We start from the raw sequence: 15,600 nt of genomic DNA, 5'->3' as shown, positions 1-15,600 counted from the left end.
GGCGTGTCAACCATGACAACCCAACAATGTCCAGAGCCTTCAGCATCTCAGGGCGAATCTCATCCAACCCTGGCGCCTTGCCGCCGGGCAGCTTTTTAACTACCTCGGCGACCTCCGCCAGGGATATTGATGAGTCTTCCCCTGAGTCTTCAGACTCTGCCTCCTCTACGGAGGACGTTTTGACTGGATTAAGGAGTTCCTCAAAGTGTTCTTTCCACCGTCTAAGGACATCCCCAGATCGGGTCAGCAGGTCTCCTCCCCCGCTGAACACAGCTTGGGCCAAGCCCTGCTTTCCCTTCCTGAGTCGCCTTAAGGTTTTCCAGAACCTCTTTGAGGCCTACCGGAAGTCCTCCTCCATGGCCTCCCCGAATTCCTCCCATACCCGAGTTTTTGCTTCAGCGACTGCCGCAGCTGCAGCCCTTCTGGCCGAACGGTACCTGTCTGCTGATTCCAGAGACCCCTCGGCCAGCCAAGACTGAAAGGCCTCCTTCTTCAGCTTGACGGCCTCCCTCACCGCTGGTGTCCACCAGCGGGTTCTTTGGTTGCCGCCACGACAGGCACCGACGGCCTTCAGGCCACAGCTCCTACCAGCCGCGTCAACAATTGAGGCTTTGAACATGGCCCATTCGGACTCCATGTCCCCAGCCTCACCCGGGATGTTGGAAAAAATTCTTCCGGAGGCGTGAGTTGAAGACCCTGCAGACAGGGGCCGCTGCCAGACGTTCCCAGTTCACCTACGCGTTTGGGTTTGCCAGGTCTGTCTAGCATCCTCCCCCGCCACCTGATCCAACTCACCACCAGGTGGTGATCAGTTGACAGCTCTGCTCCTCTCTTCACCCGAGTGTCCAAAACATGCGGCCGCAGATCAGACGATACGATAATAAAATCGATCATCGATCTTTGGCCTAGAGTACTCTGGTACCAGGTACACTTATGAACAACTCTATGTTCGAACATGGTGTTCGTTATGGACAATCCATGACTAGCACAGAAGTCCAATAGTAGAACACCACTCGGGTTTAGATCGGGCAGGCCGTTCCTCCCAATCACCCCCCTCCAGGTACCATCATCGTTACCCACGTGAGCTTGAAGTCTCCCAGAAGAACAATAGAGTCCCCAGATGGTACCCCTTCCAGGACACCACCCAGAGACTCCAAGAAGGCCGGGTACTCCGAACTGCTGTTTGGTGCATAAGCACAAAAAACAGTCAGAGACCTTCTCCCTGTGACTTGCAGCCGCAAGGAGGCGACCCTCTCATTCCTCGGGGAGAACTCCAACACAGCGGTGCTCAGCCGGGGGCTTGTGAGTATCCCCACACCCGCCCGGCGCCTCTCACCCTGGGCAACTCCGGAAAAGGAGAGAGTCCAGCCTCTCTCCAGGAGTTTGGTTCCAGAGCCCAAGCTATGCGTGGAGGTGAGCCCAACTCTTTCTAGTTGGTAACGCTCCACCTCCCGCACAAGCTCGGGCTTCTTCCCCGCCAGCGAGGTGACGTTCCACGTCCCCAGAGCTAGCCGCTGGAGCCGGGGGTCAGCACGCCCAGGTCCCCGCCTTTGCCCGCCACCCGACTCTCTGTGCACTCGACCCTTATGCCTGAGTCTGCAGGTGGTGGGCCCACAGGTCGGCGGGTCCACGTAGTCTTTTCGGGCTGAGCGTGGACAAAGGCCCGGCCACCAGACGCTCGCCTGCGTGCTCCCCTCCCGGGTCTGGCTCCAGGAGGGGGCCCCGGTTTACCCGTGCCGGGCGAGGTACACTGTTTTAAATGGTCCCGCTTCATAAGGGTCTTTGAATCGCTCTTAGTCTGGCCCCTCCCCTGGGACCACTTTGCCATGGGAGACCCTACCAGGAGCTATTGCTCCCGACAACACAGCTCCCAGGATCACTGAGGCACACAAACCCCTCCACCACGATAAGGTGGCGATTCTTGGAGGAGCACATGAAATACGATTTTTGCAAACCAGATCAAAACCACCTTCGGGAGGTAGATTCAGATCGCATTTGGACAGATGCGTCTCAGTCTGAACCGCTCCAAACACTCAGATCGGTTTTGACTGTCCGTGATGTCACTCTACGCGGCACTTCCAGGTCAGCCTGGTAAGCTGATAGAATGGCAGATGCTTTTAGGGCAACACTTGTAGCTATGGTTCTGTGAATTCTGGATGACTGCCAGAGTTCTCTGTCACTCAGATTTCTGAGATTTTGCAGGAAGATCCAGTTGGAACAGATCCTCTGATGACACCTTATAGATCTTCCCAGTCATCCAGCGGTCACAGGTGACTTTGTTGGTCTAACTACTTGACCTACACATGCACGAGATGGAAGCATCCAGTGTTTAAGCACCACCTCTGCCAGTCATCCAGATTTCAAAGAACCATAGTTACATACTTAACGCTTGTTTAAAATAGTACGATTTTTTAAGGTTACATGGGGTTGCAAACAGGGCTGACAAGCTGAAGTAGTGATGGTCCGCTGACACTTGAAGCTCCGACACATGCGCGGTAGCTCATGAAGCAAACGTCCCGAAGCACTGTGCCGAGGCGTGGTTTGGTCACGTGACTGGTGACGTTCGAAACAGCAAAGTGCTTCGAACGTCACCGAATCACCAACACCATTGTGGAAGTGAACCGCTACCTCGCTGATCTCTTTCCCCACCCACCCATGAACCTCTTTACCAATGAACCCCAAAACATTCTTTGCCAAAATCCATAATATAATCTGCATTTGCACCAGCCCCATGTGAAAATGTATGAATGTAGCAGCACCATTTAAATGTTTCATAACACAAAAGTGAAGTCTATATAGGGTAACAGACATATCAAATAAGAAACATGGTCTTCAATAGTTAATGTCTTTATTATTACTGGCAATATTATTATTTTTTTAAGCTTATTTTTTTTGGCATTTTTCATGCTTTATTGAAAGTAATAGATAGAAAGGGGGAGACAGAGGGGAGGACATGCGGCACAAGGACCTCAGGCCGGATTCAAACCCAGCTCCGCTGCAGCAAGGACTCTGTCATAATGGTGCGCGCTCTACCAGTGTTAGCCACCGGGACGCCACGTTACTAGCAATATTGTTGTTCTATCGACTCGAAACATACAGTCAAGTAGTGTAGTTGAAAACAAATCCATGAACCAATCAATGACACGTCTCGATTGCACTTCATTTTATTGACCACTAGATGTCCTACTGGAGCACTGTGTGTCATTGAAGCTTCGAGTAATGAACCACGTTTTGTATAAAGTGTCGAAGCTTCAACAAAGCCTCGATCAGCCATCACTAAGCTGAAGCAGTGGTGAGATGATTGCAGGCAGATGTGCAGGCTGAGCAGCACCACAGGACACGCCCTCATACACACGCAGTTACAGACAGAGACAGACAGACGGAAGAGCTGAAAACAAGAGAGTGGGGAAAGAAGAGGAGAGGCTGTCGTGGCAATTTTGACAACTACACAAGTTAATGGGTGAGCTGGCCAAACACAAAAGCACAAAGCACTCAATCCTCTGTTCAGCAAGTTTTATTAGCACATTCGTATTCCATACACCGAACAATTCCGAATGGCTCTTTTACAGTACAAGAAAGTCCCATACACCGCTCGACTTATATCTGTTTTAATTACCAGCATTGATTCTTCAGCAAGCCTCAATGTGGCCCTATCTTCCTGCTCTATACATCACATCAGGCCAGAGCCCACTGGTCTACATGTTCCCCTCTCTCATGGTGTAATCGAGTGAGTTCCCACAATGCCTTGCATCTTGAATATCAAGTAGGTCGCCGCCTACTTCATGTCCCACCATGCAGGAAACACCAAATTTCCTTCACAAGGCACACCCACAAATTTCTCAATTGTTTTATTAATGTTTTTAACTGATAACTGGTGTACAGGAGCCTTGATCCTGTTCCAGCATACTGGCACACAGTGTTCCTCACATATTGGTTGCCGATTGGCAGAGGAGCAGCACTGACCAGTTTTTTTTTTTTTAACATTTTCCAGAGGGCAAAGTCCAATGTAACCAGTAGAATCTTATAAAATCAAGTCTCTCCCTCACAGGTGATGTTGAAGGAAAGAGTGAGTCAAAAGCTGTACAGAATGTAAAGCTCCTGAGGAAAATTAGTGATATTAGGCTTTATAAATAAAATTGACTTAACTTTTATCTTGCAGGAAAACGCAAGCTTCACTTACGACAGACTTGAGCTCTTGTTTGCAGAATGGATTCAGTCTTTTCTGTGTTTGGATCTTTTGTTAACTGGGATGTCAGAAGTCTGCTGTTCTTCACTGCGGTTTTCATCCTCGCTGCAGATTATCTAAAGAACCGTTTGCCGAACACCTAACCTCCAGGACCCTGGGCGATTCCTTTTGTGGGCAACATCACAAACAGAACTAGGATCCCTCAGATCAAAGAGACTACATCGACTGCTACCTGAATGAGATTTACAAGGTAATTGGCAATAGATTTGGCTCTGTTTTTCTTTTAGTGCGTTGTTCGGGAAGACGTTTAGTCACACTTCCTGTGAATTTCACACCGACTGGTTTTGCACCTACCTACCAACTACTAAAATGTTGTACCGACATGATGATTTCACTGTAAGTAAACTCCTGGCTGGTATTTGTTGAGAAGTGCAAAGACCACATGTTAATTTTTGCTGTCTTTAAAGGCAACAGCATACCTATTTAATCTAACAAAGTGAAGCATTTTAACCATTTTTAAAGATATAAATCCAGTGCAGATTACAAGCTATTTTTCTAAAGTAATCATTATAATTTATCCTAACAGCCTGTAATTGCAGTCACATGTAGTTGTACTAAATTATTTAGCAGTATGTTTTAACACATGTATTTATATATGTTCTCAGGGTAAGGGGCAGGCTAACAACACTTTTGATGAAGTAAACCTGATTATGTGTGGCTCTGAAACCACAGGCACCACCCTGCGCTGGGCTTTCCTCCAGATGGCAAAGTACTCCTGCACCATGTCAATATCAAGATCATGGAGTCATGGAAGCAGCAGAGGCGTTTTGCAGTTTCCACTTTCAAATATTTTGGATTTTGCAAGAAATCTCTTGAGCCTGTCATTCTGGATTAAATGATATATTGTGCAAAAGGCTTCAAGAGCTTTAAAGGTAAAAAAAAATAAAAAAATAAAAAATTGAATACACGAAGACTATTGCATGAAACGGTTGCATGTTGCAAGTTATTGCTGTTTATTTCTACTGATCCCCCAAAAAAAGTAGCATTACAGAAAACAATAGCAATCACAAATGCACAACTTACTCTCTGTTTAATTAGGTAAGCAATTCAATTCAATTCACAGCTCATCTTCATGAACGCTGTCTCCAACATCATCTCCTCTTTGGTTTTTGGTCATCTATTTGAGTACGGTGAAGAAAAATTACTTGAATTATTGAAGCTTCCATTTGGGCACAGGTAACGCATTTTTAAGATGTTGATGAAATCTAAAAACAGTACATAATTGTTGTGCAACATTTTCCTGCTCTACATTTCAGCTTTATAACACATTCCTTCTGCTGATGAGACGTCTGCCAGGGCCACATCAAACAGTCACATCTGAAACAATGCAAAGGACTTCATACGAGCAGAGATTAAGGACCACAAACAGAACGGGGCTCCCTCAGCCAAAGAGACTACATCAACTAGGTATGTCATAAAGCTCGAGAGTGGCACGACTGTAGTACTTGAGTCCGGTACTGTTAGCAAGTTCTGGATTCAGGGAGAAAAAAATACAAAATTTGGGCACACTGCTAGACTTGACACAGGACGACACCTCCGAAAAATGATGTGCAAACAACCCTGAAAAGAAACGTGAAAAACCTGAATTCAGTCAAAGGACACAACACTCCTCCTGATGTAGGCATATCACATTGAGGTACACATCAGGGGCAGGGTGGGACAGTCATCCACAACATCTTCAGAATCCAAAGGGCATGTTTAAAAAAGCAGCAACAGTGGCCCAAAGGCCACCCTGATACCTGTCCCCTTTAACTGGACTGTTTGTTGACAACCTAAAATAGCAGGAAGAAAACAATATAAAACACAGAAAAAGCTCAATATTTTTTGTCAGTTATTTCAGAAAGTGAAGCTCATACAGTATATAGATTGATTACACATAGAGTGAAATATTTAAAGCCTGTATTTATTGTAATTTTGATGATTATGGCTTACAGATAATGAAAACACAAAACCCAGTGTCTCAGAAAATTAGAATATTACATAATATCAATAAAAAGAAAGGATATTTTAAACACAAATGTCATGCTTTTGAAAAGTATGTTCATTTTTATACACTCAATACTTGGCTGGGCTCCTTTTGCATGAATTACTGCATTAATACGGTGTGGCATGGAGCTGATCAGCCTACAGCACCATGTTGCTTTTATAGCAGCCTTCAGCTCATCTGGTGTCTCTCACCGTCCTCTTGACAACAGCCTATAGACTCCTATGGGGTTGAGGTCAGCCCAGTTTGCTGGCCAGTCCAGCCTAGTAACACCATGGTCATTGAAGCAGCTTTTGGTACCTTTGCCAGTGTGGGCAGGTGCCAAGTCCTGCCGGAAAATGAAATCAGCATCTCCAAAGAGCTTGTGGAAGCATGAAGAGCTCTAAAATGTCTTGCTAGATGGCTGCTATGTTGACTGTGGACTTCAGAAAACACAGTGGTCCAACACCAGCAGACGACATGGCCCCAAATCAACACTGACTGTGGACTCACATATCGAACTTTTTCACAATATTCAAATTTTCTGAGACACTGAGTTTTGACTTTTCATTATCTCTAAGCCAGAATCATCAAAATTACAAGAAAAACAGGCTTGAAATATTCCACTTTATACGTAATGAATCTATATAATGTATGAGTTTCACTTTCTGAAATGATTGACAAAAATGATGAATTTTCCGAGATTCAGAAGGTTCACCCGTGTGCTTTCTTCTCATGGAAGTGGTCCCCAGCAAAGAGCAATTATGACATCGAGAACCAGGAACTGTTGGCAGTGAAGCTCAATGAGTGTTGGTCCCAGGGCAGGAATTTCACAAGGACCACAAGGGCCATGGCCCTAGCAATTTGACCTTGTGCCCTTGAAAAAAAACCTGCCCTGAGGCCACGGTGGCCTTGATACCCCACCCCAGTGTGTGTGTCTGTGAGAGTGTTGCTTGCTGCTTTGCCTCTCCAGTTCTCGCTTTCTGCAAGATTATTTATTTTCACGCTTTATTCCCCCTCATGTCATTCAGCCACACATCCACTGATTTTATGGGCAATAAACAAGCTGCTGCAGGTCTCTCAGCGGCTCCGCTGTCCCCCGGCTCGTAGCCAGATCACCGGCTGAAAGTATTTTTACATGATTCATAATATAAAGTTATTTGGCGTTGTGTTTCCATTGCCTCAGCAGAGTGTCTGTCACCAGTCAGTCAGTCAAAACCCCGACCCAACTCTCCGTCCTCCTCCGAGACGTTCGGTAGCCGCAAGCTTACATTAGCTAACAATTAAAGTTGTTTTAATCACACTAAACTGTGGCTTACTAGCCTGGCTAACACCAGACTAATCACAAATGAGATTAGTCTGGAAACCAGCCGTTCATTTCTCCGTAGAGGAGGCGTGGTTTACGATCCTCCGGAGCCGTTTATTGGGCGCTTAGAATGTCTATCAAAAGCGTCTGTAGGTAGCTCTTAGCCAATCAGATCAGATGACGTATGTAGAGCGACAGAAATTGATGTTTGTTGTGTGTGTGTGTCTGTGAGAGTGTTGCTTGCTGCTTTGCCTCTCCAGTTCTCGCTTTCTGCAAGATTATTTATTTTCACGCTTTATTCCCCCTCATGTCATTCAGCCACACATCCACTGATTTTATGGGCAATAAACAAGCTGCTGCAGGTCTCTCAGCGGCTCCACTGTCCCCCGGCTCGTAGCCAGATCACCGGCGTTACGGTAGTGGGACTATTAGCGGCGCTATTAGCGGGGCTAGTAGCGGCGCTAGTTGGTAGATTAAAACACCATCTGCAGCTAAAGAGAGTTTCGCATCTGCTGCAGCCATGTTGGATCCGTAAGAAAACTACAAAACTACAAGCTTCCGTCTGCCGAGTAGTACGCGTCATTGTCTTGCCGTCCTTCCCCGTTCTGTGATTGGATCCCTAAAACAGGGCTAAGAAACCTCTCTGGTTTCCAGACTGCCTGGAGGTTCGAAATGAAATTCCAGCGCGCAAGGCAGCATGGGTATACCCAGGCTAGTGACTTACTGTTTTGAATAACTTCCTGTCGCTAAACGCATGCAGCTTTCAAAATAAGAGCACAGTGCCACCAAATTTGGGCTTTTATGGAAAAAAAATTATCCTGTGTCCTAGTGGAAAGCATGTTGACAGCAATAAATATGACACAGCATAGGATAACCAAGATTCTATAATACAGTATCTCCCGAATGTGAAAAATGTTGTGCGGTGTTTGCTCTATTTTAGCTCTCAAAGTGCACCAGATTGATGCATTTTACTTTACAAGAAGATGTTTCTTTACCTGCTTTACAGTTTTGACTGAGACTCCAATCTTCCTCAGAAACGTCATTAATAGTCCTTAAATTAAATTCATCATGGATGTGGACTTAAAATCATTGTTTTATTTTATGGCCTTGGTGCCCTGGCTTTTGGCTTTTGTGCCCTCAAAAAATTGACAACACAAAAGGCCAAGTGGCCTTGCCCCTAAAATGACAAAATTCCAGGCCTGGTTGGCCGTATTCTCTAACTGTTTTGATTTCTCCCTGTCATACAGAGCTGGGTACAAGAACATCAAGCCTGATGCCCTGTTTAGGCAGATCCAGCTGGAGAGCCCCCTAACTCAACCTGAGGGTATCCTGCCACCTGCGTGTGATTGGTGTGCAGGACCTTCCCCTCACAGTGGAATCCAGACAGCTGGCTCCTTTTTATGTCGGACCATTCCAATGCCAACAGTCAAATCCAAAACGTTTCACTAAAATGGACTCAAATAACAGGAAACAAGGGGTCCCCCCCAATCTCATTTCAAAGAACTTGAATGGCACAGAGCCCTGACCCCTCCCCTACCAGAAAATGGACTGAGGATATGTGTGTCTGCTAAAACATGTCTAACATGGATGAAGAAGTTATGTGAGGAATAACATTTCTAGGCAGTAGGTGTTGGTTAACCCTACCTAGTCTTTAGAGATGTGGGGAAATGAGAACACAAAGGGAGAATAAGTATCTGGCTGCCTGTTTTTCTTATATCAGATGAAATTAAACTTTGACTTAGTCACACCATGAAATAGAAAAATGATATCAAAGTCCAGTGCAACCAGTATGTTTTTGCTGTGCTGCCAACAGCCAATAAGATCAAGCCTCTCCCTCACAAGAGAAAGGTAAGTGTTTTCATTGGCTGATGTTGGGAACACAAAAACAGTGTTTTATCTTGCAAGATCATGAAAGCATAGGCTGTAGCTACACAGGCTTGAGCTAGTTTGCAGAATGGATTCAATCTTCTCTGTATTTGGATATTTTGTTAACTGGGATGTCAGAAGTCTGCTGCTCTTCACTGTAGTTTTCATCCTCACTGCTGATTATCTTAAGAACCGTCGGCCAAACACCTACCCTCCTGGACCCAGTGCAATTCCTATTTTCGGCAACATATTCACTGTGGATCACAACAGGCTCCATGAGAGTATGACACAGGTAGATCAATAGATGTCAAATATATATACTATTAAATACAACAGGTTGACTGACAGGACTGTATCTGTTGTCTGTTAAATGAACCATCATGCTCCTCTCTCAAATCCACTCACAGTTAGCAGGAAGATATGGAGACGTGTACAGCCTGCGAATGGGTCAGACATGGATGGTGGTGTTAAACCGGTTTGAGGTTCTCAAAGAAGCTCTGGTAACTCAGGGAGACAGCCTGGTGGACCGTCCATACCAAGCTATAATTGACGACGTAACTCATGGACAAGGTGAGAGGGCATAAAATGCTTTGTAACTCTGTCAACTTGCTACTATTGTGATTCCTGTGATACTAATAGTCATTGTTGAGTAAACACACTGTGTGACACATTGCTTTGCCCCTAGTCAGTTTTACACTATGTGTTAGTCCATACTTTTTATTAAGCTCATTGTTTCACCCTTTTAACAAGCATGATGGTTGTCCATCCACCCTGTGTTTGTCAGGCCGGGCTTAAGTCAGGACTCAGATGCAGAGCAGGTGAACCTAAAATCTCTTTATTCAAAAAGGCAGCAAGGAAAACCTCAGAGTGAAAGAAAACGGCTATGAAACTCCTATGATCTAACAAATAAAAGTCGCTCCAAAGGAGGAAAACACTGAAAGCTATCTACACTAATAAACTAAACTAGAAAATTTCCCCTGGGGAAATTCTGAAAGGGCCACGGGGGCTACTGCCAGTGTGTGTACACTATGATGATATTCTTCAGAGATTTCAAACTATGCCCTTTAACCTCAAAATGTGTGTGTGTGTGTGTGTGTGTGTGTGTTTGTGTGTGTGTAATTAAAATCACATGAAGTTACCTGTGTATGTGTGTGCGTGCACGTGTGTGTTTGAAGCATATGTATGCATGTGTGAGGAGTGTGCATGCTTACGTGCATGTGTGTGTGTGTCTATCTGTAACTGTAATCACATCAAAGATCAAAGGCATTCAGATCAAAGCAATCAACAGAATTAACTGGCACCTGTTCCGGCACAGTGACAGCAGAGGTAGACAGACTGAAATTTCTGGCCTCGAACAGAAAGCATTTTTGGCAAAACCATAATACCTATCATTGATCCGACTTCACTTTGAGCGTCCTGAGTTCTTCCTGAACGTCTACATATGATTTTTTTCAAGAAAAATAAAAAAATAGCTTTGTTAGAGCGATCTAAAAAAACTGTTACATGTCCCTTTTTTCCCCGAAATCTTCCTGCGTTTTTAATATGGGACCCAATGAGGCTGTTGGTGGTGTTGGTCGGTGAATTGCAGGCTAAAGGCACTTCCTGGTTGGCCTCCATGCTCAGATTTGGACTCACCGAGGAACAGATTCAGTTTTGGAGTTCAGATGTCAAAGTCTCTGTGACCTCGCACAATACATGTTCAAAACTCAAAAATGTGCACTTATTGCTATTTGTGACAAAATTTGGCACAAATGTTGAAACTTTTTTTGGTGATGGAATATTATATACAAAGGTTCAAAGATCAACTTTAGGCACATTTGGTCTGATATTGAATTGGTGGCAATAATCTTTGGTACCCACCTTGAAGCTGTGAGGACTGTATAGGTTTTCTGTGCTGCTGGGTTTTAGAATGTGTGGCTTCTTTGCAGCAATTTATATGACAATGATGTTATTAATACTTGTCACGTAAACTGCAAAGTATCTGGTTGGTGGAGATATGTAAATGGAAGGTAATTCTAGTTTTAAATACAAAATACATTTTCCTGATTGATTCCCTGATTCCAATCCAAAATATTTTTTTAAATCTATTTTTGATGCATTTCCCATCAGGTGTCATTTTCAGTAATGGGAACATATGGAAGCAGCAGAGGCGTTTTGCACTTTCAACACTCAGATATTTTGGATTTGGCAAGAAGTCTCTTGAACCTGTCATCTTGGATGAATTTACATATTGTGCAAAATACTTCAAAAGCTATAAAGGTAAATAGTAAATCCACAACAACACATATAAGAATAGAAGACAATCACAAACACATAATAAACATCTACTTTTCTGTTTAATTGTGAAGGTAAGCCACTGAATCCACACCTCATCATCAGCAATGCTATCTCCAACATTATCTGCTCCCTGGTTTTTGGTCATCGCTTTGATTATGGTGATGAGTCGTTCCTGAAACTGATGAGGTGGTTTAGTGAAGCACTCGAAATTGAAGGATCCATTTGGGCACAGGTAAAGCATTTTAAAGCTGTTGATGAAATATTAAAGAAATACTTCACATTTTAAACTGTTTTTGTTTTGTCAAATACACACCCTGTGTTAAATATTACATGAACGGAGGATCTAAAGAGTAAATCCTTGATGAATTGAAGTAGATGAGCACCGTGTTTACATGATAAAATCTTTTTACAAACCCTCACACAACTCACACAGTATAATCCAAGTCTTATTTTACTATTCATTTGCCCAACACTTCCCAACACATGCATTTTTCTAAAATCTTGCTACTGGTCCGAACTTACTAAGACAAATGTGTAGTTGAATCACTGATACTGATATACAAACACACAGAGAGACACAGGGAAATGTTGAAAACAAGAAGAAGAAAAAGACAAACACTGAGAATCCAGAGAGGTACAGCCATGACTGTGTCAATTGTCCAATCTGCTCTACTTTTCAGCTTTACAACGAATTCCCTCTGCTGATGAGACGTCTGCCAGGACCACATCAGACATTCCTGCACATCTGGAAAGATGTAAAGGACTTCATACGAGTTGAGCTCAAGGAGCACAAACAGAACTGGGATTCCTCAGACCAAAGAGACTACATCGACTGCTACCTGAATGAGATTAACACGGTGATTGGCATTAGATGTAGCTCTGATTTTCCTATAGCGACTTGTTCATGAAGATGTTTTTTCATGTTTAATTCATGTGAACATCACACCTAGTGGTTTTGCACCTTCAATCCCGATTCCAAAAATGCTGAGAAATGGTCAAAAATGTAATTAAAAAACAAAATAGGCTAATAGGCATTTGCTAATCCTTTGTGAGATTTATTCATTTGAAAACTGCCCAAAGTGGTGAGACGGTTTACTTTCATAACATGAAGTAAAATGCTTTAGTGTTTCAAATATTCTATGTCTCTTGATGGGAAAACGCACCAGACTCCACAGGACCACTGTCATTATCCAGGAAAACTGATTTGTGTTTTTAAAAATCAGACATAACCTGCTCTGTAGCTGGTTATGGTAAGAGATAGATAAGAAGTGAACCAACAAATGTTGTTGGACTGAAAGTCCAGGGTGAAACCTGAAATGACCTCACTGTAGTACAAGCCTCAGATATGCACATTTATCAAGGGTTTTGCCCTACATCAATATCTTTTATGGCCTTGTCTTCAACAGCAGACTTAATAATAAAAGCAGTAACTATCACAATTTTTTATTACCCTGGCTGTGATAACACTGCAATGTATTTATCCTAAATGAATTTGCAGTATGTTTTAACACATGTATTTATATACATTCTCAGAACAAGGGACAGGCTGACAACACTTTTGATGAAGAAAACCTGATTATATGTGTCTTGAATCTGTTTGTGGCTGGCTCTGAGACCACATCCACCACCCTGCGCTGGGCTTTCCTCTACATGGCAAAGTACCCCGAGATCCAGGGTAAGGAAATGGCATGAGGTTGAGGTGAAGGTGGTGTTCTGGCATCCATGTAGAAATATTAGCAAGGCAAGCAGAGATATGAGCTGAAACTGTGAGGTCATTTGATGGAAGCTGTGCTAATGTGTCAGTACTGCAATGTGCTTGATGTCTTTTGCAGCTTGTTGATTAAATACTGCTACAACTTCTGCCTTTGCCTCTCCTACACAGAAAAGGTCCAGGCTGAGATAGACAGAGTGATTGGACAGTCCAGACAGCCGTCCATGGAAGATCGTGCAAACCTGCCCTACACTGATGCTGTTATACATGAGATCCAGAGGATGGGCAACATAGTTCCCCTCAGCCTGCCTCATGTCACCACCAGGGACATCCAGCTGGGAGGCTACACCATCCCAAAGGTCAGTTCTCGTAATTACTTTTTTCTCACATGCACTACCATGTAACGCCTTCATGTATTGTCATTATGGTTCCAATCACAGGGAGTTACAATAATCCCCAATCTGACCTCGGTGCTGTTTGACAAGACTGAGTGGGAGACGCCCGACACCTTTAACCCAGGACACTTTCTGAACAAGGAGGGCAAGTTTGTGAAGCGAGCTGCTTTCATCCCGTTCTCTGCTGGTGAGGAGCAACACAGTCACTTGTTTTATTAGTGTCTTTACATGCTTGTACAGGAGCCTGGATTCTGTTGCAGATACACTGGTATACTATGATGTCCCCCACATAATGATTGCAGATTGGCATTCAGTCTAGGCTTGTAATTTTTGTTTTGACTTTGTAGCTTTGGGTTTGCAGAGCTGGTAATCCATTTTCTGTGTTAAGTATTTCAACGGTATACCATAAGGGTCAAATTACAATATCAACAATGTTATTCATCATTGTTTTTCACCATACAAGCAGAGCCCAACTTTTCTGATGTCTGGATAATTATCTTGGTAAACATCTGAACTAAAATCAGGACAAAATTTATAATACCTGAACAGCCATCGATTTTACTTCCTGTGGAGGCCTTATGTTGTCTAAAATGTGTTTGACCTCTGGGCCAAAACTGTCTGTAAAAGCAATTTTCACTTTGTTTTCCTGTTTTAGGTAAGCGATTGTGTCTCGGTGAGAGCCTGGCCAAGATGGAGCTTTTCCTCTTCTTCACCTCCTTCATGCAGCACTTCACCTTCTCCATGCCTGCGGGAGTGAAGCCTGTCATGGATTTCGACTTTGGCATCACTCTGGCACCATGTCAATATGAAATATGTGCAACCTCACGCCTAGAGTAGCTCAAACATTGAATAATATATATATATATATATATTAAAGATCAATAGGCTTTTCTTCCTTTGTCAATGTGACAGGGTTTAGATAATTTGCCAAAATGATACTTGCCTTTATTTTTTCAATTATGTAGAATCATTATTCAAAGTTTAATTTTTGTATTCTCCTTGTGCCAACACCGAAAACCTTATGTCATGTATTGTTTCTTTAGTGCCAGATTTAAGTGTAATGTGATGTGGTTGATCTGTCCTGTGCTGGGTTGAAGATTTTATTAAAATCACCTCTGATTTTTAAAATTTCTATAAGACTGAAGAACTCAGAAAATAATGTTGTTTCATGGATTTTGGGGCCCTAGATGCTCTCAATTGTTGTTGATTGTTTCACTGATAATTTAGTGTCCTTCAAGATCAGTTATGGTGTGTTTATGGATTACAGACATTTTTTATGAATCACATTTTTACACCTTTAGTTGTTTTGGTGATCCAAATGTCCATGTTTTTGTAAGTCAAATAAATTTTACTCATAAATGTTCCCTGTTTGTTTTGTTTTTTGTTTTTTTAAACAATGCAGAAAATATTCCATCCAACAAAACAATTACAACAGTATTACTGGGATTATGACAGACATAAACCACAGATTCAGACATCCAACTATAACGTTAACGATACCACCATGGGTAACACAAACGCACTCCAGAAAAATAAATGAGAACTCTCTCCTAAGTGCACTTTTTTAGTTCCAACAATACCTAAAGCTGGTGAAAAACTAACTGAAACAATTTATTCGGGACAGTAATAACACCCTACCATTGGCTGTCATTTTTCACAGAAATACAGCATGTGTACAAAGGTGTCAAACCTGGACTCAAAGAAGACTCAGACACAGAGCAATCACAGTTCAGAGGCAGACTTTGTTTAGTTGAGTGATAACCAAACAGGCTATGAAAGTTATGTATGAATACAGAGGAAAAAAGCAAAAACCAAAATGGAAGAAAGACTATTAAT

At 43.1% G+C, this 15,600-nt stretch overlaps 1 protein-coding gene and 1 long non-coding RNA gene across 2 annotated transcripts; both read left to right on the top strand.

Annotated features, from left to right (window-relative positions):
• Positions 1-4,036: 4,036 nt before the first annotated feature.
• On the top strand, positions 4,037-5,405 carry LOC131977235 (uncharacterized). The gene is made up of 3 exons (XR_009394868.1): positions 4,037-4,436; positions 4,852-5,118; positions 5,310-5,405. It is a non-coding gene; the product is annotated as an uncharacterized LOC131977235 (long non-coding RNA).
• A 97-nt stretch (positions 5,406-5,502) lies between these two features.
• Positions 5,503-15,116, top strand: LOC131977225 (cytochrome P450 2J6-like). Its single transcript, XM_059340427.1, has 10 exons — positions 5,503-5,653; positions 8,763-9,673; positions 9,789-9,951; positions 11,491-11,640; positions 11,730-11,890; positions 12,339-12,515; positions 13,192-13,333; positions 13,541-13,728; positions 13,810-13,951; positions 14,420-15,116. Exons 2-10 carry the CDS (start codon positions 9,470-9,472, stop codon positions 14,599-14,601), a joined length of 1,509 nt encoding a protein of 502 aa, XP_059196410.1. The 5' UTR covers positions 5,503-5,653; positions 8,763-9,469; the 3' UTR covers positions 14,602-15,116.
• Positions 15,117-15,600: the final 484 nt, after the last annotated feature.

The sequence above is a fragment of the Centropristis striata genome, chromosome 9 (assembly GCF_030273125.1).
Source record: "Centropristis striata isolate RG_2023a ecotype Rhode Island chromosome 9, C.striata_1.0, whole genome shotgun sequence".
NCBI classification, from domain to species: Eukaryota; Metazoa; Chordata; class Actinopteri; order Perciformes; family Serranidae; genus Centropristis; species Centropristis striata.
Note: the sequence above shows the minus strand (reverse complement) of the source record. Positions and strands in the feature narration are given on the sequence as shown.